This window comes from Aythya ferina (assembly GCF_964211825.1).
Source record: "Aythya ferina genome assembly, chromosome: 2".
Classification (NCBI taxonomy): Eukaryota; Metazoa; Chordata; class Aves; order Anseriformes; family Anatidae; genus Aythya; species Aythya ferina.
Window position 1 is genome coordinate 70,670,352 of NC_140297.1, and position 22,629 is coordinate 70,692,980.

Consider the following 22,629-nt stretch of genomic DNA (forward strand, 5'->3'; position numbering starts at 1 on the left):
TGCTTTGACTATTTATAGGCTAAAAGCAACTTTACTAATATGATGACTTTAACTCATGTATCCTACAAACACCAACCTGCATGTTGAAGAATCTATGAAGAAATGAAATTTCAGACTTGGATGTCAAGATCCCTAGCCAAAATGCTGGTAACAGATCTGAAGCATCTCCCTGCCTGGAACATGGGGTTCACATCAAACTTCCAGGGTCAGGGCTCAGATTAGGTAATGGGGTGAAAAGCAAGGCTGAAGAAAAAGAATGCTAAGTAAACCTTCTGTCTCTAGGCATCCCGCAGACCTTCCAGAAGCTAGCCATGAACCAAGCTTTGTCTTTATATTTCCACCACTCCCTTAGCCCAGCACTAATGCCAAGAGAAGGGTCAGAGTCCATCTGTCATCTTGCTGTGTAACAACCCAATATAAACACATCTTAAAAAAAAAAAAAAAAAAAAAGCCAAAACAAAAACACAACCAAAACCAAACACCAAGCAATGCTGCCTACTGTCATTGCTGCTCAACAATCTCAGCCTCATGGCCTCTGCAACCTGCAAAGCAGACATGGATCTCTGGGCTAGATTAGAAAGAGAGTGTCTTAAATCCAATGCTGAAGGCTAGGTTCACGTTCTTGCTTAGGAGATCTTACAGGTCCACACAGGCTGCAGAGATCAGAAGCAGGTTGTTGCACGTCAGGAAGAAGGGCCAAGCTTTTTTTCTTTCAGTTCTTTGAAAATAAACAACCCATAGGCAGAGAAAAAAGAGCAACTGTCAACTACTTAAACTGCATTTAGAGCTAGTGCTTATGGCAAAGCAGTTGCTATCTATTGCATTACACAAAAGAATGTAGATTATGCCCATGAATTTGGACAGCTGCAGAGTGGCATCTTCACAATTTTTTAGATTTTTACCATGGGTTTTCATTCATACAAGAAGAAAAAAAAGTCTGCTGCATGTTTGTCATGTACTGTCTAAAATCCCATCCCAAAGCCATCATTAATACCACAGCTGTAGCCATGCCTGGCCCAGGACAAATTATGTCCCTATCACCTTTGTAAGCATAAAATTTTACCCAGGAACTACAAATCCAGGAGAATAAAAATCTAGATGCCATGTACAGATCCACCAACATTTGTAGAAATGTCATTAGCACTCTTCATGGAGCCTTAGCAGAGTTTCTAACATCGTCTCAGCAACTTACTTCTCCCTCTAGAGGATACGAAAATGAACACAAGGAACATACAATTATGTCAAGACCAGGAAAGTAATGAGACATTGAGGCAGAGGTCAGTGTTTTTGCTTTCAGAGTCTAGTAGTGTTTTACAAGGACCAACATTACAACTGTAAAAATAGTAAAGTTAAAGATTTATGGTTTTTTTGTTTGTTTGTTTGTTTGTTTTTTTACAGCTATGCCCTAGAAAGTTAGAAATAGTTTAAATACAATAAGCTAAATGAGAATTTATCTGTAAAGCTCTTTACCAAGCAATGTTTTAAAGTTCATTCAAGGTAACAGAAATATTTCTGTAAGTGCCCCCTTCACTCACTGAGCATCCAAATCCTTCCCCTTTTGTAATGTAGGGAAATGGAGACAGTCAGATCCACATAATCAGACATGAGACTCCTATACCCTTCCTGGCCCTCGTGGTCCTTCTTCATCTGCAAGCAGTCCCAGGAAAGAATCCTACAGGTAAAGGAAATGCAGAGACAAAGCACCTGCCACATTCTGCATCAGTGCCTCATATTTACAGTATCCCATCCAAATTGCCTGCACAATTCTACAGGAGAAAATAGCAGGTAAAAGATTGAGCTACAGAACCAGGTATATGTCTTTGTCAAAAAATAAAATTAAAAAAAAAAAAAAAAGGTCAAATACTTGTGGAATCTATTTCCTGCAGCCTTACTGTCAGGAACATCTCAACTAGCTCTGAACAAAAACTGCAGGGCACATCAGACCTCAAAACAGTGGCCTCGCTTCTCTTATATCTTGAGAGACTGTAGGTGTGACTCCCGTCTGAGCACACATGCCAAAAGCAAGCATGCATCTCAGCTCCAGAGGCCTGCCACAGCTAGTTTTGCATTGTTTAATCAAAATATTTCAGCACAGAAATGAAAACCCTCTAAGCAGACATATCCTTACATGTAAAGCTGGTTTTACTGGCTTCATTGTGGGGAAACGAAATCCAGAAACTTCCACCTTCCAATCCTTCTGTTGCTATATATTATAAGCTCTACAGTGTGGGAGAAGCAACATATTAATACCAGAGTAAGTTGAGACCAGCCTGGTGCAGTCCTTAGAACTGCAATGAAGTCTGACAACAACAGCTCAGAGTGCAAATTGGCCATACAGCATTTCAGAAAGATGCAAGAGGAGGGGGAGAGGAAAACTCCAATACCTCAGAGATGAACTTTTACAGAACATAAGACACCTGCTGAGAGCATTTCCCTCCTTGTCCTCCCCTCCCACACTTCTCCCACTGCATCCCAGTAACTGGCTGGTAGATAGGACTACTTTGGAATGTCCTAAGATAGGACTAATTGCTTTTTTACATGCTTATCTTTGATAGCTCAGTTGTAAATATTCCCACTGTGCATAGTTAAGCTTTCAAATATCACTAAATCTTTTGGCCACAAATTCCCAGAAATGCATCTTTCCAAGGATCTGACCTGTGTCTGAGAATCTGATGTCTTTCACATGTTCGGTCTGTTTAAAAGTAAAGTTTAAAAGTTAAAGGCACCTCAAATTAAAGGGCTAATTGTCAACCTTTGCTTACCTGCACTGGTGCAGCCTGCCCCCAGGTAAAACACCTTCTCCTACCTGTTTTAAACCAGCCCTTCATTCATTTAAGTTACTTCCCCTTAACTACTATTTGCAGAGTTTGGTGAATAATATCTCCGTGTTCACTTTCTCTACTGTTTTCTTATTTTTTAACCTCTTGCTTTGTTTTCTCCTCTCCAAACTGATGAACCTTGGCCTTTTCTGTCTCTCCTCATGAGGCAGCTGCTCCATCACCTTGACCACACTCTTCCCTGTACCACCACCACGATGCAGAAACCAGAGCCACACACAGCACCCAACACGAAGGTGCATGGAGGCTTGGCGCAGCAGCAGAATGGTGCTCTCCATCCCATTCCCCATTCTTCCTGATGACACCAGAAGGTTGATCCTCTGATCTCAGGACTGCCAAAGGTGATGCCACCACATACTCCCCACGCAGTGGCTGTCCCATTCCATGCACAGTGCCATGCTAAGGGAGAAAAGCATGCTTTGTGTGTCCATGTTCTGACCAGAACTAAATATCAGCTTTAAAATTTGGTCAGACAATGCTTTTTTGCTGGTTAGAATCTTATTTACTATTCTTCCCCCTAATAATACTTCCTTAATTTAAAATAAAATATTGTTTTCCAATTATTTTTTTTATTATTATTATTATTATTTTTTTTACTTGGGGCTTTGTTTTCATAACTGGTACTTTAGAAATTTAGTGTTCATATTTTAGCCAGAAAGGAATATTAAAGCAGTTTACAGTTAACTATGCTCTTTTGCAGCTGTAAAAATTCATACTGATTGTCTGACAGAATTGGACTCCCCTCCATTTTCAGAGAGCACAGATAACAAAACATTCATACTTTGAAAAATATGTCAGACAATATATAATCTTGTTTGCAGAAGTGTTCCCAAAGCCATGGTGACAAAGTAGCTGAGTTTATGTCATGACCGAAGTACAGATGTTCTTGTTCAAAAGGGGAGAAAAAAAAAAAACTCATCTGTTTGCTACATTTTGACACTTCAAAACCCAGTGAGCAATGGAGCGGAGGAGGAACAGGTTTGCAGTCAACAGAAAGGAATTCTCACTGTCTCAGGAATAGTTATCACATCCTCACCACTGCTGTAACCCATCTCAGTCATCTGCAGGAGCCACAGCCCAACAGCTAGCCCATGACCAACCTCTCCAGGGTCCGTCCATTTGTGCCACTCCACTGTGGTGTGACACTTGAAATAACAAACAACAGATCCCAGAAACCATCAGTAAGTCCAATATCAATGGTGCGTGTGTGTGTAAGGATAAAGATGCAGCACTAGCTTGAGTTGCTTGCATCTCAGTTCTTCTTATAAGAGGTATGGGCATTCCTGCCCTAGCAATGCTCCACCTGCACAGGTGCCATCCATAAACACGTTACTATGGCAAATGCAAGATGAGCGGGCCTTTTCAGATCCTAATCTTTAGTAAAACAAAGAACTATCAAACATCGATGTCTACAGAGGATAGCTGAATATCCTATGCTACTTTGAACCTCAAGGCTTTTTCTTTAGCACAGGACCCAAAGTCATGTTCCCCCACCTATTACCAGACAGATGCCCTTCAGTAGTTCTGACCCTAACGTGTTTGTTAATGACCATTCTCCCACTTCAGGGTTCACCAGAAAGATGTCTCATCTCATGGTCATGGCCCAAAGCGCTCCTGGCTCACCTGTTTCCTGCCTCACTTCTTCATGTCTCAAGCCTGCAATAGCCAGGACACAGCACCTGAGCTCACAGCCTGCCCCACTAAGTGCATACCCAGCTGTAACAGCTATCTTCAGGCCACCTGCACTTGCAAAACACAGGCTTTTCTAGCATGTTCCACCACAGGTGCTTTGTGAACAGCTTGACTGCATAAGGGTGCCCTTGAGAAAAACACCTGAGGCAGACAGCCAGCTTTGCATAGCCTGCACAGACAGTCCTGCCGCACATCCCTGCAAGCAAGGCTCCTAAACGGCTGATTCAGGCCCACCTCCATGCCACAGGATGGCTGGAGCTGGGCAAACCCGACCAGGCTGTGCCGCACAGCCCAGAGGGAAGACAAGGCTGTGTGAGCTGTGTTTCCTCTTCCCTCAGGCATAGATCACAGCAGCCTCCTTTTTCTGAAGCGCCTCCTCAGGTACAGGAGGCAAAGGCCCCTGTGGGACACATGCGCTGGGTCAGTGGCTCCCAGGCCCAATGCCAAAAATGCGTACCTACCCTTAGCCTCACAGCACTCAGCCCCAATGAAAAGAGGGCTGCCTCTTGTGGCTGGCAGCCCCAGGCTCACAATGATCAGCCACAAACCAGTTTTCTGGTACAGGAGTCCACTGGTGGAGCACACACGACTTGCTTATGCTTGGCCCATTTCACAAAACACATTGAGGTTTGCCTGGCACACATCTCCTGATGGAGAAGGCAACAGAGGGGACATAATCCCCTACCACCACTGCTAGCCCCTACTCCCCCGCTTCCTGGTGCGCATACATTCATGTCAAGATACACAAATGTTGGCATGGATGCACGCGCCACAGTGTTGTCAGTCAGTAGGGAAGAATCACTGATATAATACGAGTCAATGGCAAAGGGCACAAAGCCTTTATTTGCTCGATCACCTCCAGCATGGCACCTAGAAACACCACCAACCACGGCTATGGCAGCCAAGGTCACCTTTGCCTGATTATATTACTGCACAAGCTCCTGTGATGGCAAGCAAAGCCAGGAAATATGTCCATGCAGCTAGCATCACCTCAGCCCTGGCATAAGGCAAAGCACTATGGGCAGTACCCACTCACCTCAGCATGTAGGTCTTATACCTTGGTAGTGAAGGGAAAGGGAGGTACAGGTTCTCTCCTCATGTAATGCTATTTTCCAAAACATATGCATTTCTTCTTAGTCTCCTAACTAACATCCCCATTTGCTGAGGCAATACTGATCTTGCCACCCAACATGATCCTGCAACACAGACTACATTTACGTGCACACTGTACACCACACAGTCTGTCAGTTCCTGTAGGGATTGGGATAAAGGGAGGGAGGTGTCTGGAAGCACTGACCAGTTCCTGCCCTGCCATATTTCTAGCCACAGGCACCAACAGGGCTGTAGAGGTCAAACTGGGGAGTGCAACCAGACCATATTTCCTTGAGGAATATATTCTTGAGTGGAGCAACCACATGTGCAATTGGACAACATCTCAGTCTTTGCCAGGGTGGCTGCCTATGACCATCTTGCAATCTCTTTTGGGTGTGGAAGGTGAGGAGTAGAGAGAAGGAAGCTTCACCCTGCCCCTGGCCAACCCATCATTGTTGGATATGCACTGATGGATAAAAGCTTTCCTCTGTCATCAGGCAATGTGTGTCCCAGAAGTGTAATCCCCAGGGCATCAACTCCACCCCAACACTGCAAAAAAAAAAAAAAAAAAAAAGAATAATAAAAAAAAAATCAAGACATTTACTGAAATCAGAACCCTTCTCTGTTCTGGTACAGGGAGTTCTGAAACTATAGGCAGCAGGAAAAGATGGTTGACGCATGAGGATGACACCTCTCCCAAAACATGTCAACCTCAGAGGCCTAAGCAGCTGCCAAGAGAAAAGCTGGGCTGTCTCTGTATGGCACCTCTGCTCCAACACAAGTGGGTCAGTTATGAGCAGAGCTCTGCCAACTCCTCCCTGAGGAGCTGGGGCACCTTAGCACATGGACCGCTAATGCTGAGCCACACCACAAACAGCTCCTAGCACAGCCTTCCGCACAGAGAGGTTTGGGTTTGAACACACACAATTAATCTTGCAAATACTCATTCGATCAGCTTACAAAACGCTGTCTCACACTACCCTTAAGAACAGAGCCCCATGTTGCAAAAGAACTCCAGCAAAAAATCATGGCTTTGGTCTGCTTAGGTATGCCTGCCTGATTGCTTCACCAGGGCACTGGGCAGTGAGGACAGCTGCCTTCCCAATCATGAAACTCCGTTTTCAGTAAGATAATATCAAAGGTGATGCAAGCGCAGGGAGGCAGCAAGGGCACAATGTCTGCAGGGTTACCTGCAGGTGAGGTGACAGCCTGCAGAGGACCACTTAAGTTGTACATCTCCCATAGTGTAGGGCAGAAATAAGACCCCAGCGACAAATCCGTGCGAGTCTAACATCAGGCTGAATCTCCACATGTGAAGGATTTTAACAAGCACAAGTATGTTAAACTCATTCTTTCCTATTAAGAAAACATGGCATATATTCTGTTCAAATAATTACACCACCTTGTTAATGAAACCACCCTCACAGTTAATACTGTATGTATATAAATATAAGATTTAATTATAAAAGATGGTGACTAATTAACCAACAACAAGCCAGCCCATTCCTCGAGCCAAAGCTGATTTTATTTGCCTTTCTTCATTTTTGCAGTCTTTTCTTTCCGCTTCTTCACATGCTTTGGAATTTTGTTTTTTCTCTTCTCTCTTTGGGCTTCTTTGACCATCTTTTTCCTTTCCTACAAAGGATCAAAACACCATTCATTTAAAGCCAGCAGGAATGACAGATTTTGAGCAGGCCTGTCAATCTTTAAATTAATTAACACATCACACCAAATATGCTGTTATCAAGAAGAAAAAAATCTGTGGGAGTGAGGAGAAGAAAGGAAAAAGAAAGTGCATCAGTCTGCAGCTCCACCCCCAGGCTCATGACAATACAAAATTCAAACTAGTTAAAACCTGAGTTTCATGCAAGCTTTGAAGAAAGACAACGAGAAGTATGCAACTCATGCTATTTATAGCAAATATTACACAATAATAAGTCTGATCTAAATTTTCTGTTACCCACAGGGTTACTGTAGTATGTTTTTAAACACCACACAAAAATACTGATCCAGTAACTGTTGGTAACGGGGGCTAGGCCACTGCAACACATTATAATTTCTGCCAGACAGTGCAGAGACTATGCTCAACTGGAAAAAAAAATTTAAAAAATCAGCATAACAGAAGGCAGAGAGAAGGAAAGCAATCACCACTGATCAATCATCCAACCTACCAATACACTTGTGGGATACCAAAAAGTTCACCTTACTCACACAATAATAAGTCCAAATGAAAACCTGTCTGTAAGGATGAGAAGTGACCAAGACATCCCTGTTTCATATCTGAAAGGCAGTAGCTCTACGTTTCCAGATAGGTACAAAAAGCTTGTAGTAGAACAACGCAGTTTCATTCGATGGACTTGGAACCTACTACATTATCTTTCCTAAGAGGGAAAAAATGAGTGCTTTGCATGGCCTTAGAGCTCCCTGCAGAGATTACTCTTCTAGATTTGTCTAGGCTAGAGAGCAGTATGTCATGAAGTTCCTCTACACAAAAAACACCATTAATAGAACATTTATAATGAAATTAACTTTCTACGCTCTCATTCTCTTTCCAAAACAGCTTGTTTCAGACAAGAAGTAGGAAGAACCACTCAGAACTACGTTTGGATTTTTTTCCTGTCATGTGGACAGATGTAGGAAAATGCACAGCTCCTGGCCAGCTGACCTTTTTATCCATGGTAACTTCAGCAGGAAGATCTTTGGGATGCCGAGATTCTTTACAACCTGAATCAGAGTCCTCTGAACTGCTGTCTGCATAATCAGAGCCTGTTTCTGACTCATCTGCCTTCTCAAGAAGTGCAGGAATCTGTAAGATAACATGAAGAGGGAATTCATCGCAAACCCAAACTCAGTAGCCTAGCAACAAAATAGATTAAAAAAAAAAAAAAAATCTCCTACAAAAAAACCCTCAGGCAAGCTTGTGTCATCTCCTCTACTACAGCCACCATTGAGTCTCAACAAGAAGAGCAAAAAAGAGGTTGATCTAAACTAAGAACAGGAAATCTAGTATACAGCATAGGATCTTTTAGGTTAGGGCTCACAGCACAGATGCATTGGCACTCCCAAACTGATTTCCCTAAGTTAAACAGCAATTTCCTAACATAGATGAAAGCCAATTTTTAATTATACTTGGATCATACCAAAATCTACCTTAGGGGCACTGTATGTAGGCTTTAGAGCAAACACAAGCATCTATGCTGCAAAACACACTTATTCTTAAACAACACCGGAGACTGTGCCACAGCCTGATCCCTTCCCGTATTTGCAATTCCATTTTTAAAAGTCTACACCACTGCCAAGTAATGGGCAGAAACAAACACTCTGCAGACAAGAAGCTTCTTCCATTGTCACAAGCTTCAAAACAAGGTGATCTCTGTACTCCCTATGTGCACTTTTATGAAAACAGATAAAATGAAGGATTCCAAAAAAGGCCACCTCACCTTCTGAACACCAGACAAATCCTTCTTCAGCCCTGTCACAGTCTGGTAGAGAATCTACACCCAGAGACACAGAAAGAAAATGTTATCAAACTGCAAATCTTAAATCTTTGCACATGGAAAAGATGAGTACCTCATAAAAGACAGTGATTTTAGCATTAGTACTAACCAAAGAATTTTAAATACAACACTAGATTCAGCAGTCCATGCCTTGATACCAAAGCTTCCATTTTTGTTTGTTGCTACCAGTTTTAACTAAGAAAAATTCCTATTTCCTCCCTTTTTTTCCCTGTAGCACCTCTGGATTATCTACTCACATTATCTTGCTGAACACTCAATGCCATATCCTCTTCTTTCAGTTTCATCATTATATCCACATCTCTCTCATAGTTTTTAACATCAGTCAATGTGCGAGGTATATAAGCCTTCTTAAACACCTACCAAAGAGAAAGGAAACACATTCATTTGCATGTAATTTCATGATATTCTTCCATCCTAATTACACATCCTTAAGAGAACGACCATGAGGGATTTCATGGCTCAGAGAAACTAAAAACGAACATAGCATTCACACTACCATTTGTACTGCAGAGTATCTTTTTTTTCCTGGAGCAGGTTCTAAATACACGACCCAAAGGTTGTTGATAGCTCATCACTAATAAGGCTCCTACATTAGTATCACTACTAGCAACCAATTTAGGGACTTCACCGGTCTCTCCAACTTCCTCTTTACTGATTTGAATTTTTTTATTCTGAAGTTTTCATTGTTATGTTTACAATGTCTTCAGGGGACAGCTCCATTAAAACAAGCTGTTACAACTTAATCTCTTTATATAAAAATTCCTCTTCAACCTACACTCCAACTCAAAAAGGGTTTCACAGTACTGTACTGGTGCAGGAACCTAACTGCAGTATAAACAACATACTTAAAATTTATCAGGCAATCTTTTTGAAACAGTCCTCCAGCAAAATTAAGTCTCTACCAGATCAGACACAAGTATTTTACTTCTCTTTTCCACAGTATCAGCTCAATCCCAGAAACAAATTCAGTACCCTTTATGATCCTAAGTACTAGACTAAGTGCTGCATGGACAGCAGAGACTGTCTCCACAGAACTTGCTCTTAATCAGCTGTATTTTTTCACAAGGGAAGTTACAGAAACTAGCCTGAGGTAATGTGAGAAGTGAGAGAGGTAAACATAACTTTGATGCTACTTAACCACTTCACATTCTCTAACTGGACAGTACCTTGATGAAAGGACTAATTTGTTTGCAAAGGATTATTCCTTTGCAAACAAATTATTCCTTGCAAAAGATTGACTTGCAACAAGAAAAATAGCATTTGACTCTACAGTTCAAAAGGATTTGTATGCTCAAGATATCTTTGGAAACAAAATCTTTCATTGGTCAATCTTGAGCCAGCAGCAATCACTAAAACCTACAGCTCCAAGAGAAAAAGAAAAGTCTTTGATGAATTTATTTTTATCCAAATAAAACTTCTTCCAAGGATAAACACCGGGTGAACTAGTACAAATAGGTTCTCATTGATACAAATTCTACACCAGTTTTTTGTTGCTGTTCATGTTTTTTCATTATTAATTTAACTCTTCTGTAACAGAGAGATAAGATTGAAAAATCAAATAAAGACCGTTTATCTTTGCATCAAGCTTTCCCAGATCATTAGCCATTTTCATTATGCAACAGAACAGACTTGAGGTAGTTCTTCTTACATGTAAAAGCAAGGGAGAGAAACAGTATTTGGAAGATTGAATGAATGAGACTGGGAACAAAGGCATATGGGCAATTTCATGAATGCATCCATCTGAATATCATGTGTATCCTCCTGTTTCTAGATCATCACTCGAAAAAAATCACTGGCACAATTAGAACTCCACTCTTATCGTTGTTGTTAACTGAAGTTGAACTGAAGATACATCAAGGGACCTAGCTGCAAGCAAGCATACTGGTTTAGGTAATTGAGTTATTAGCTGTTTAACACCTGGTCAATGTCACCTGTTTTTACCCATGGCATCCTTCAATACTTCACTTACTGCTAGTTCAGGACATAGCAATATCACTATGTTTTATTTATCAACTGTGCATTTTGCCAAACAGAACAGTTTTAATTGTTCAGAAGAGGAAAGGTTAATTTTAATTTCATAGCAGGAACAAAAATCCTCACTTACTTCCTCATCCACTTTATCTTGACTGGATCTTTCCTCCTCTGTTCTTTTTGATGCTATTTCCATTGCCTGAAGAAATATAAAACAATACAAAGTTATCACTCTTTAGAATCGCATCATTTAATCCAACTAACCATTCCCATCTGTATTTCTCCCTGTACTCCCCACTCTCACTCACAAAATGCTCCAGCCCTCCTTATGGCAATGCCTTGAGCGACCCCTAACGGTAACCAGCGTTTCCGCAAAGCACAAGCACGGATCTGCTTTGAGAACAGGAGGAAGTCACGCTCACTGTTATTTCTAGACCTAATTATAACAGGTCTAGCTTTGCTGTAATACATAACAGGGCAATACAGTGAGCAAAACCCAGTCTTGGAATCGGCTGTTTTCACTGTCACACACAGAGTAAGCCAGAGGAGCACAAAGTGAAAGAAGTGAAAGCCATAAAGCACAGCTCTACTTCTCTCAACTTCCAGTATGACTGAAAGTACACAGCATCTGGAAATGCTCATGCCATAGTGCTATCCGGACAACGCTCAGCCTCATGGTCTTGACTAGGAACATGGCCAGGAACAATACCTCATATCCACTCATGATATATGTGGACCCTTCTCCATTTACCAGCCCCTCTTTTTTTTTTTTTTAAAAAATCCTTCCTTCTCTTTCAATAAGAGATTTGACTGGGAGCAGAGGACTGACAGCTACAGACAAAATGCACGGATGCTGCCGGTGACATCAAGCATTTTACCTCCTCTTAGAATAAGGATGTCCTACCAGCCATAATATTTGGCTAGTCAGACTGCATACTTTGGAGTAATATTGCTCTGAGTCACTCCCTTCCTCCCTCAGCCCACCCTAATTGAAGTCTGCAGGGTTAAGTCTTAAGTTAACTCCCAACTCCATTCTCTGTATCAGCATGGGTATATTTCTGCAGAACTAAGTAACTTTTTCTTTCCTTTTCATAAAGGAAACAAAAGATTTAAAGCACCCAAATTTTAATACAAATAGCACCTCAGACAGATGTTTGAGTTTTCATGCTTAGGCTTTTTCAGAAAACATAAAATAAAGATGTGTTCATCCTGTAACAGTATAAATGAAAAAGACCCCTATGCATTTTTGAAGCACTGGCATAATGCAATGTAACATACCAGTCCACTTCAACAGTAGCATGTAGAGCAAACAAGACGGAGTTTGAACTAGATCTGAGTTTATTGTTCAAATCTACCTACATAAGCAACAAGGCCATGCGATCTTACCTTTGCCAGATAGTCATCAAGGTTCTCACTTGTGATAGAAGGATCGGTAATAAACTCAAACAGCTCCCTCACAGTCATCACTGCAACATTGTGCTTCTGGAAAAAGCCTATCAGAAATCAAGGGCAGAGACAAGAGACCTTAAATAATGATGTGTAACATATGCAGCTGTGATGTTAAGTGACAATTGCAGCAACATAGCAGCTCTGACGACTTAAGATAGCAGCATATATTGTACTGGCTTTAGATATCAGATGACCCTTGGCGACCTGAAATAAAATCGTTCGCCTTCCCAGTGCAACAAATACTGAAAAAAGAATAGAACTGAATAAATATAAGTCAAATCACCTTCAGCAGGAGCCATACTGAATGGAGCAGCGGCTAATAAAGATGAAGTAAACAATTTAAGACAGGTGTAATATTTGCAATGGTTGAGATGAAAAATCTTTCCAAAAAATAAGGAGTGCAGATCTCAAACTTTTGCCAAACTGAAGTATCTACTGAAACAGTGCAGTCTAGTTATGATCCACTGAAATGGAAAGAAACATGGGACACACTAACATCAGAATTTTCCTCACTTACTATATTCAGAATTGGTTTCTTGAGTCAAGTATAACTAATTTTGGAGGTTGCGCTTCTTTATTGGAAAACAGCATTGAAACACACAAAGGACTACTTAGTAAGTGTTTCCCTGCTAATGTTCTCATAAGATATCTCATCCATGAGAAATCAATCATAGAAAGAACAAAAAAAATAGTTTGGAAGCAGCACTCTGTGCCCATGGAGCCACAAATCTTTGCAATGCTCACAGCTAAGGCAGAGCATAAAGTAAGGCATTTCTTAGTCATTGTAGGAGGACTACACAGCAGTAGCAGAAAACAAAGCATAAAAAAAATCAGAAAACACTGCAAGTCACCGAGGCACTGGCATTTAGATAGGGCAAGCCATAACACATGCAAAAAAAAAAAAAAAAAAAAAAAAAGAACGAGGTTGCAAATATCTGAGCCAGAAGGGATCAATCAGAAATCCATGAACCCAAAAGAAATAAGGAATAACAAACATACTGGGTATCAAACACAGCATCAAAATGTATATATTCTTTTCCACAAACTTTCAAAAGTCTCTGTAAAATCTGAAAAATCATTTGGAAAAGAAAAGGGAGGGGTTGGAAAGCAGCCTGCACCAAGACATTTTTTGTTCTCAGGGAGAAACGCAGCCTACCAGAAAACATTTGTCTGTTACATAACATACGCACTCACTCATAACGACCAAATTTTTAAGAGAAAAATACCATAAAGGTATGCTGTTTTATCAAAATACTATGACAAGTCTACAATCTCTAATAAATTACTCTATGCCTTGATCTTCTAAGTGGACCTACATAAATAAATACGAGGAGCTCTGTGACACACACTAACTTCTTGCAAATTGAAGAATTCCAGATGTGGATTACACTCACAGGACAGATCGGTCTGTCTGCACAGTTCTTCAAGTGAGGAAAGCTAAGGCTGGGGGAGGCGCTGCTGCAAACTGGGACTCTGACCTCTACCTTCTATTGTACATCTGAGATTCAGCCAGGTGACTCATTTCATCCAGACAATTTCTAGCAAAATAGGTTACACTGTCTTCTGAACTCAGCACAGAACACAGTTCCCCGAGGAACTTAGGAGAACCTAGGAAAGGGAGCATTTAACTGGTTTGACAGCCTCTACAACCAGAGTTATAACTCAAAGACAATTCACCTTCCTGAAAAAGACATCTATACGAACAAGAGTGCAGTCCACTCACCATTAACATTGGCACAGTCCTTTCGCAGAAACTCCAGTGCATGTGGATGGTCATGCTCCACTGCCTGAGACACGTCAATGATGTGCACGTCCCCGCTGTGGTACCTGGGGACAAACACACCAGGCTGCATGAGTCCACCAATGTTACACAGGAGAGGGGCAGGGGACAAAGCATGCTTCAAACTTAAGAACCCATAAACAAACTTAATGAATTTCTCTAGAATACATCTCACATATTAAAGCCGGAGGTTTTTTGGTTTTTGGTTTTCTTTTGGTAAATTCTTTCCCTCCTTTATCCAACCTGTACTATTAAACCCTAAAGGAATAGTCTCCTCAAGAACACACAAAAGAGTCTTATGGGTGAGGAGAGGAGAAAAAAAAAAAAATAGTACGTATCTGTATGTCCCTCACTAATGCTTCCACTAGTTGATAATTTGTTGTTCTGGTATTTGTTTTTTTAAACATACATCTCAGATCTAGGTTAAAAGCTACATAATTAATTAGATAAATTGAGAAACGGTCACAAAAAGGACCCACCCACCCTTAAAGGTAGATTAGTACACTCAAACTGATACACAGCAGTTGTCAGCACATACATTTCAAATGTCACAATCCAGAACAAAGTTTAAAAACATACAGCATATTAAATTCACTGAGATCTGCATGAACAAGTCTGGCATCTTGGTACATTCTTCTCATGTACTGGATGATTTGCAGGTACAGCTCCCGGACTTTCGAGTCAGATAACTGAGCATTCTTCAGCAGAGGAGCAGGCCTTAAAGTTACAACACAAATAATAGAAAGTGAATACTTTTTTCCTTGTTCATAACTGCTGTAAATGCTTTAACTGCTATACCCAATCCTTCAACTCAGTGCATCTAGAAAGTCGGCATGAGCAGCTAAGTGCATGGAGCCAGCATGTAAGGCCGGAAAGCTTGTGTTATGTTGCCAAAGTTACTGTAGCTGTTTCCAAAATGAGCTAAGAAGTTGGGACACGTTACATTAACATTTGTACTACAAAATAATGAACTACAAATACTATTAGGAAGCTTTTCTAGCCATACTCTCTTGTTAAGTCATTTTCTGGATTCATTTTGCACACAGCTGATGTTTCAGAATCATGCAGACTGTCTGCAGCAGTAGCTGGCAAACATCTGGGTATTCTACAGGTCACATACACAGGCAGGAATAACAAGTTAACTTCAGAGGCCTCAATTAATAGGTAAATAGTAGGTAAATACAGAGGGTTTGTTTGTTTTTAATAAACCTTTGTGGAAAGCTACTAATAAAGAGAATCATTTTGATTTTCTGTGGATACATACCTATCACCTTTACCAATAAAGCCCATGACAAGCACATGACTTCTTAGCATAATTGGCTCTGGGCAAGGTATTCGGGCTGTATTCAACCTGTAACATGGGAAGAAAACAACAAAAAAAAATAAATAAAGAATAACTCTCCTGTCTGCATTGCAAAAGTGCCCACAGGAGCTCCGTTGCTTTAAACATCACACACAATGTAAGAGCTCCTCCACTCAGGCAACTCATGCTTGTGAAGAACAACTATGAAACAAATGCAAAAAAAAACAGCCATTCTGTTCTGACCCTTCTCAAAATGTTCCTGTATCAGACAAAGAATCTTTACATAATTTTAGGTTAACGCTAGATTAGTTTATATAGCACAGTGTACTCAGCAGCAGCTATTTTCTAGCCTTTCCTCACTTTTCAATCAAATCAGAGTTTGGACACTGAAGAGCTTGGAGTATGAACAGCCAGACAAAGGAGTATCTTGACCGTTTTTCTCCCTCTTCCCTCTGACATGGAAGCATAAGACACTTCTGAATATTCCAGAGATCATAAAGGGCAGTAACAGCCACAGTCTAGCAGTAGAAGAGTATATCCTGTAACTTTTCAGTTACCTTTGCATGCTGAAAAAAAAACTGGAAGAATCACCTTATTAAATTCCTCATTTCTTTTTCAGCCCATGTCTTCACCATTTTTCTTGGGTTGCCTTTGCAATATCCATGACGAAATCTTAAAAATAAATAAATAAATAAACACATATACAAGGGGAATTCTTCAGCCAATCAATATCATATCAACACTGGTCATTTCACCACCTTTCAGACAACCCCTCTCCTCCAGTAAAACCAAACAGAACTCCAACTCACCTGAATTCCCCACTCACATACTTATCCCGATCCTTGAACATCAGAATAGATGTTTTGTAAATCTTTATTGCTCTATTCTCTCCATTCGAAGTACTGGCATGATATACGTTGGCCTATTGGATTAATAAGGGAAGAAGAAGAAAAAGAACTCTAAATTGACCCAACCTTCTCTCCTCTTTCTGACAGCCTGGAAAACATCCCCACCTCAGCCCCTTTGTGGCACTCAGATGAATTAGTGAAATTGCACATAATGGCCATCTTTTTCTACCAGAGACAGCTTGCAGTAAGTACCTAAGACTGAGTACGTGTGTGAAGACGAACACAAGACAGAACCAACAACAAAGAATTCCACACCATTCATATTTTGACACTGAAGCAAGGCCTTGTGTGAAGGCTTAACTTGAGCCTGTAAATTATTTAGGCCCTAAAGCATGGCCTAAATATGTAATGCTGGCACCACTACACCAGGCAGAAGCATGCCTTTAATCACAATCCAAGGACCTGGAAGAAAACCAGATCAGCCTAGGGACAAGGCATTCTAAAAATGATTTATTAATTTACTGGGAAAACTGTTGTCTGGTTTTAATTATCTGCAATATAACTTGATAATAGCAGTGCACAAACATTCTAGTTTTGCAAAAGCAATCAGAGCTCAGTAATATCTTAAACAGAATTTTGTTATGCCATTAGATATTCACATCCCTGGAGAGATGCTGAACTGATCTGATCCACATGCAATAGCCTTGCGTGAAGAAAGAATTACCTGGATTTGCATGTTTTTCAGGCACTGTTTTATACTGTATATACATATACGCTCTGCAGAAGTTTCACATAGAAATTATTAAGAATAGAATTAAATTAATGACAAATTTAAAATTAAGTACTCTGAGAAATCCTTCGTACTTGGGGAAACTGATCTCCTTCACAGTAACTTGCATTTTATCTTAAAATAACTTCCTACTACTCAAGTAACACATGCAAAGACTAGTACTAAAGCCAAACGTTTCAATATATCTTGAGTACCATAAGCTTCCACCTAGCTTGCTGAGAATAAGACTGTCATGTTGCCGTTTGTAACAGAACTTACTTCTTTCCCTGTGCTGATGCAGCCATTGATTTCTGATATGACACCTCTTGTTAGCATCTTGAACAGAATCATTCGAGTCCTTGGATCCAACACCTCAAGTTCAATACAGAACAGTCAGCACAATTGCTCTCTATAAAGAGAATAACACTTACTACTACAGTCTGTTCTTAGTACTATATGACAGGACTAACAGCATCAGATTATTCTTGAGGATCAAACAATAATTCAAACAATGGCTACACAGAATTTGCCGTAATTCTAGAATGATGCTTCACATCCTTTAAAAATAATTAAAAAAAAAAACAAACAAACAAGTATACATCGTTGAGATGGATCTAAAACAGACATAAGAGAATCATTTCCTATCCAGAGTTGTGTTATATGTTAAAATACGGTTTCTCTTAATTTATAGCTTTCATAAGTGAAACAGAGCAGCTACGTGGCCAAGGGCCAATAATATTTCAGCCTTGCTTAAGAAAAAAATAAAAGCAAAGCTTTTTTGTTTGTTTCTTGGAATTTAATAAAAGCTTAAAATGAAATTCTGTATTGTATATACCACCAAATTACAACACTATGCACAAAATTGAGCTCCAAAACGTTTACAAGTACAAACTTCATAAAAGAAGTGAAAGTTTTCTTTAGAGTAACAAGACAAACAGAATTCCAAGGAAAAACTCCTGTTGCTATAGTAGCTGCTTTATCAGTGGTTTCAAGATTCCAGATCATTTATTTTGGTCAAAAGAGAAATTTGATGCATTTAAGTACTTACTTGTTCCACTGTTGCTCTGTCTGACTTATCTTTGACTCGGTACCTAGCAAAAGTGAAAATAAAGCAATACAATCACACACATGGACTCAATGCTTTGACAGAGTAAAACATGCCGTTCTGTTTCAAAGAGAAGATGACAGCCTCAAAACATAAGTTTATACATACGAAGGCAGAAGGCTTCTCCTGCAGGCAGGAAAAACAAAACAAACCCAAGCCCACAAGCATCAGTGCCCTTCACTATTATAGCTATCTTCTTGCCTCCACTGCAGAGACAGAAGCATCAAAATATTGGATTTATTTAGGAAACTGATCAAGAAATCAAAAGGTTTAAGGCCAAAATGCAAACTGCGTGCCATCTATTTACAGATCTTTTTTTCCTTTAATAAATTTATTAAAAGTTCAGGATCAAACTAAGAATAATAATTTGAACTCAGAAGAGTTCTCATGTCAATGAAAACAGAGCCAGGCATGATACTCACATATCTGCTTCCTTCTGTCTAGACTTCTCTGTGACTCTGTTTATAACGGAGTCATCAAAATTCAGCTTATCTGAAAAACATGTAAGACAACATCGAGACGGGGAAAAAAAAAAAAAAAATCACGTCCTATGTTCAGTACCATCTCTGCAATTGTGCTTGCCAGCAAATATGCTACAACACGACATTCAAACACCAATGGATCTCTGATTGGGTACATAAAGCATGGAAGCTTACCTAAGAGTTTAGTTGCACATCACAGTTAACCTAGCTCTCCATTCTCTCTACATTTCAAAGTAGAATTATAAAATAACAACAACTAAGACAGTCCCACAAACTTTGAGATGCAATGCCAACCTGAATTAATGCCTTTTTGATAGTGTCTTATATTAAACTCATCTGCCCTTTTCTTACCACAATCTAATGCCATTTTTCTAAATAGAGCAAGCAATAACCTCCAGGTTTCTGTCCCCCCCCAGCGTATTCAAAGTGGTGCTTGATTAATTGTTAAATATGTAAGAGGTACTTTGTCTGGACACATACCAAGACCACTCTTTACTCTTTTCAGCCTACATTTTAGAACCACCTTGCTATGAAGCAAAATGCAACTGTTTACTGTCCCATCAGAAAAAAAATAAATAAATAAGTCACGACTACAACTCACCCTAGCAGGCTAAGCAGAGCAGCCATTTCCATCACATGGCAAACAAGAAGCTACACAGGCTAGGACAGCAGCCTCTTTACTTGTCACACAAACTCTACCCCTGTGAGATAACTGCTACATAAAGTACCACACTAATACTACAGGGAACAGCAATCATCTAAAAACATTTAGCTGTGGTAGCAGCTTTGAGAACAAACACTGGCATTGTAACAGAGCTGATATTCTCCCACAATCCAAACAGTTCGCTCCTACAGATGAGCTGTGGAAAAAACACTTTATCTGACTTGGAGCAGTAAAGGGAAAAAGAATCCTCTGGCTCTCAAAGGGCACAGACAACAGTGTGACAGCCAGTTAACGAAGACCAAAGGCAAGTCCTTTTTAATCTGTCTGGAAATGGTTAACTGCTGTTCCAGTAAATTCTGGATTAAAGCAAGCAGAACCAGTCTGAGAACATCACAGAGTGCACTGCATCCACTTTTTCAAAAAAGAAAATTTTTCTATAAACAAAACAAATATACTCACCCAAATTAATTTTATGTTCAAATTTCCTCAAGGCCTTGTCTGTAGGGGTTGACATTTTTGCTGAAGAGTAACTAGGGTTCTGCCTATTTGCCTGAAACAAATGATTTGTTAACGTAAGTTGCCTTCTCTTAACAGCCCTTTGAAATACACACTGTATCATAGGGAAAGTCAGCTCAGATGCCTGTGTCTATAACTATAAACAGAAAAACAAAAAGACCAAAGAAATGGATTAACACCAGATTTTCTTTAACTCAAGACATGAGAGTAAAAGTGACACACCAGCTATATTCCAAGAAGTGCCCAATTTCAGGGTTATATTTAGTCAGAAAACTGAGCTGCAAGTCTCTCGTATTAACACCTTTTCATCTTTAAAAGAAAGGGGAGTAACAGACAGAAACAAGGACAAAAACGAGAAGGTAGCAAACAGAAAACTTTCAAAGATGGTATTTTTTCTTACAGGTACCCTTCTCTGAAAATAATACCTGAACACTGTTCCACCAACACTAGACAGCACAAAGTGCTAACAAAAGGCAAGAATAAATCTCAGAAGTGCCAAGTCAGACACAATACACCATGATCAGTACCACCCTCCTCTCAACTATTCTGTTCTGCTGGTACCAATGTATAAAAAAAAATAAAAAATAAAAAAAAAATTTAAACCTCTGCTGTCCAAGCTGAGGACAAAGAAGCTGGTTCTCGCATTGTGTGCTTTTCATTCTGCACAAGTTTCTAAAGCAACAGCACACACTCTAAATCCAGTTCCAGCACTTCCCCTCACCTCCTGTGCCATTAGTCAGTACTGGGTCTGTCTGGGATGGAGTTAAACTTTCACCACAACAGGCCATCCAGCACTATGCCTTGCACTTGTAGCTAGAAACATATCAATACCACATCAGTGTTTTGGCTATTGCTGAGCGGCACAGGCACAGCATCAAGGCTGCCTCTCCAACTCCCCTCAAAACACCAGCAGGCTGGAGTAATCAAGAAGCAGGGAGGGGACACTGCCAGGACAGTGACCTAAGCCTATGGATATCCCCTAAAGGGATATGGATATCCCTAAAGGGATATGCCATACTGTAAGACCTCATATTCAGAAAAAGCTGGGGGGAGAGAAGAGAGACTCCTGTTACAAAACTGTTTGTCTTCCCAAGCAACCACCATGCTTAGTGAGGCCCTGCTTTTCAAGAAGTGTCTGAACATTGCTTCCTGATGGGAAGTAAAGATTTTTTTCTCTCATTTTCCTTCCAAAGGACATTTGCCTTTTCCTTTTGTTTAAGTGCTCTCATCTCAAACCCTCAGGGTTGTTGTCCTCCCCCCAAAGTCTGTCCTGCTGCCAGGGAGTGAGAGAGTGGCTGCATGGTACCTAGCTGCCCCTGGGTGTTGAACCAAAACATGGTCCAAAACAAACAAACAAAAAAAATTCATCCTGGGCATGTTGAGCAGGTACTGTCTTAAAATTCAATGGAAAGAATGGGGAAGATGCTCAAAATCACAAAAGACAAATTCCAGAAACAAACAAACAAACAAAAAGCAACATCGCTAAAGACTGGGACAGACAACGAGAAGGCTCAGGAAGCTAAGGAACAGGAGGAAAACTGCAGAGACAAGAAGCATCCAGCAGCAGGGTTTGAGACAAGGAGGTCAGGCAGAGGCCTGGCTGCACACAGAAACAGACGCGAGGAAAGGTGATCCTCTCAAGGTAAGTTTTCCATTTGGATTTATGCTCACCATAACGTTAACATAGAACAATGCCTCCAGAGTAGTCCCACCTCCTCCTGGCTACCTTTGGTGCTTCCCGAATAGCCTCCAACGTACCTGCGGGCTGCATCCAGCAGCGCTGCCGCGGCACTTCGTGAGCCTTCCCATCTCATCATCCCAGTCCCAGTCATCATCGCCCTCCTCTCCATCATCATCATCATCATCACCGTTATCACCGTTATCCCCGCCATCGCCTCCTTCGTGCAGACGTGACCGGCGATCCTCAGCGCCCCCACCTTCCGCGGCTGCCTCTGCGTCCTGCGCAAGCTCCCTTCAAACAAACACGCGCTCGGATAAGTCATCCTTACCGTCATAGAAATAAAAAATTTAATATGTTCATCCCAAGAATAAATTTTGCGAGGTTAGCACGCCCCCCCCGTACCCGTCGGAGCCCTCGGCGTCGTCAAACTGCCCCGGCACGGGCGGGCTGCGGCCGGCTGCGCGTGCCCCCGCCATCTTGCGCCCGGCGGCCGCCCGCCCGCTACGGCGGCGGCGGAGGGACAGAAACGGGCGAGAGCGAGCGCGGAGCGGGGGGGGCGGGCTCCTCGCGGCAAAATGGCGGCGCGAGGCAGCGCGTGAGGGCGCGGGGGGCGGGGGGCGGGGTGTTGGTTCGCTCCCTCAGGGAGCCGCGGGTCTGTGGTGCTGTGTGCCCGAATGGGCGTATAGCCGCGGGGCTTCTGTGGTGGGGTTTACAGGGAGTAAACGGCTGTGGCGTGTCTGTATAGTACCATATAATGTAGCCACAAACATCTAAGAATCATTAAGGTTGGAAAAGCCCTCCAAGATCACCTGGTCCATCCATCACCCCACCACCAATGCCACCCGCTACACCATGTCCTTAAGCACCACGTCCAACCTTTCCTTCAACACCCCCAGGGACGGTGATGCCACCACCTCCCTGG

The 22,629-nt window shown here is 41.2% G+C and overlaps 1 protein-coding gene and 1 long non-coding RNA gene across 2 annotated transcripts; both read right to left on the minus strand.

Moving 5' to 3' along the window:
- Positions 1–1,527: 1,527 nt before the first annotated feature.
- Positions 1,528–4,058, minus strand: LOC311432276. The gene is made up of 3 exons (XR_014689934.1): positions 3,938–4,058; positions 2,129–2,219; positions 1,528–1,672 (listed from the first exon to the last, which is right to left on the minus strand). It is a non-coding gene; the product is annotated as an uncharacterized lncRNA (long non-coding RNA).
- A 3,066-nt stretch (positions 4,059–7,124) lies between these two features.
- Positions 7,125–22,252, minus strand: RIOK1 (RIO kinase 1). The gene is made up of 17 exons (XM_084508228.1): positions 22,110–22,252; positions 21,785–21,998; positions 19,970–20,060; positions 18,787–18,856; positions 18,308–18,350; positions 17,539–17,631; positions 16,452–16,564; positions 16,234–16,314; positions 15,604–15,690; positions 14,919–15,056; positions 14,283–14,386; positions 12,497–12,603; positions 11,244–11,309; positions 9,376–9,495; positions 9,062–9,115; positions 8,287–8,427; positions 7,125–7,256 (listed from the first exon to the last, which is right to left on the minus strand). Exons 1-17 carry the CDS (start codon positions 22,181–22,183, stop codon positions 7,146–7,148), a joined length of 1,707 nt encoding a protein of 568 aa, XP_084364354.1. The 5' UTR covers positions 22,184–22,252; the 3' UTR covers positions 7,125–7,145.
- Between the last annotated feature and the right edge of the window lie 377 nt (positions 22,253–22,629).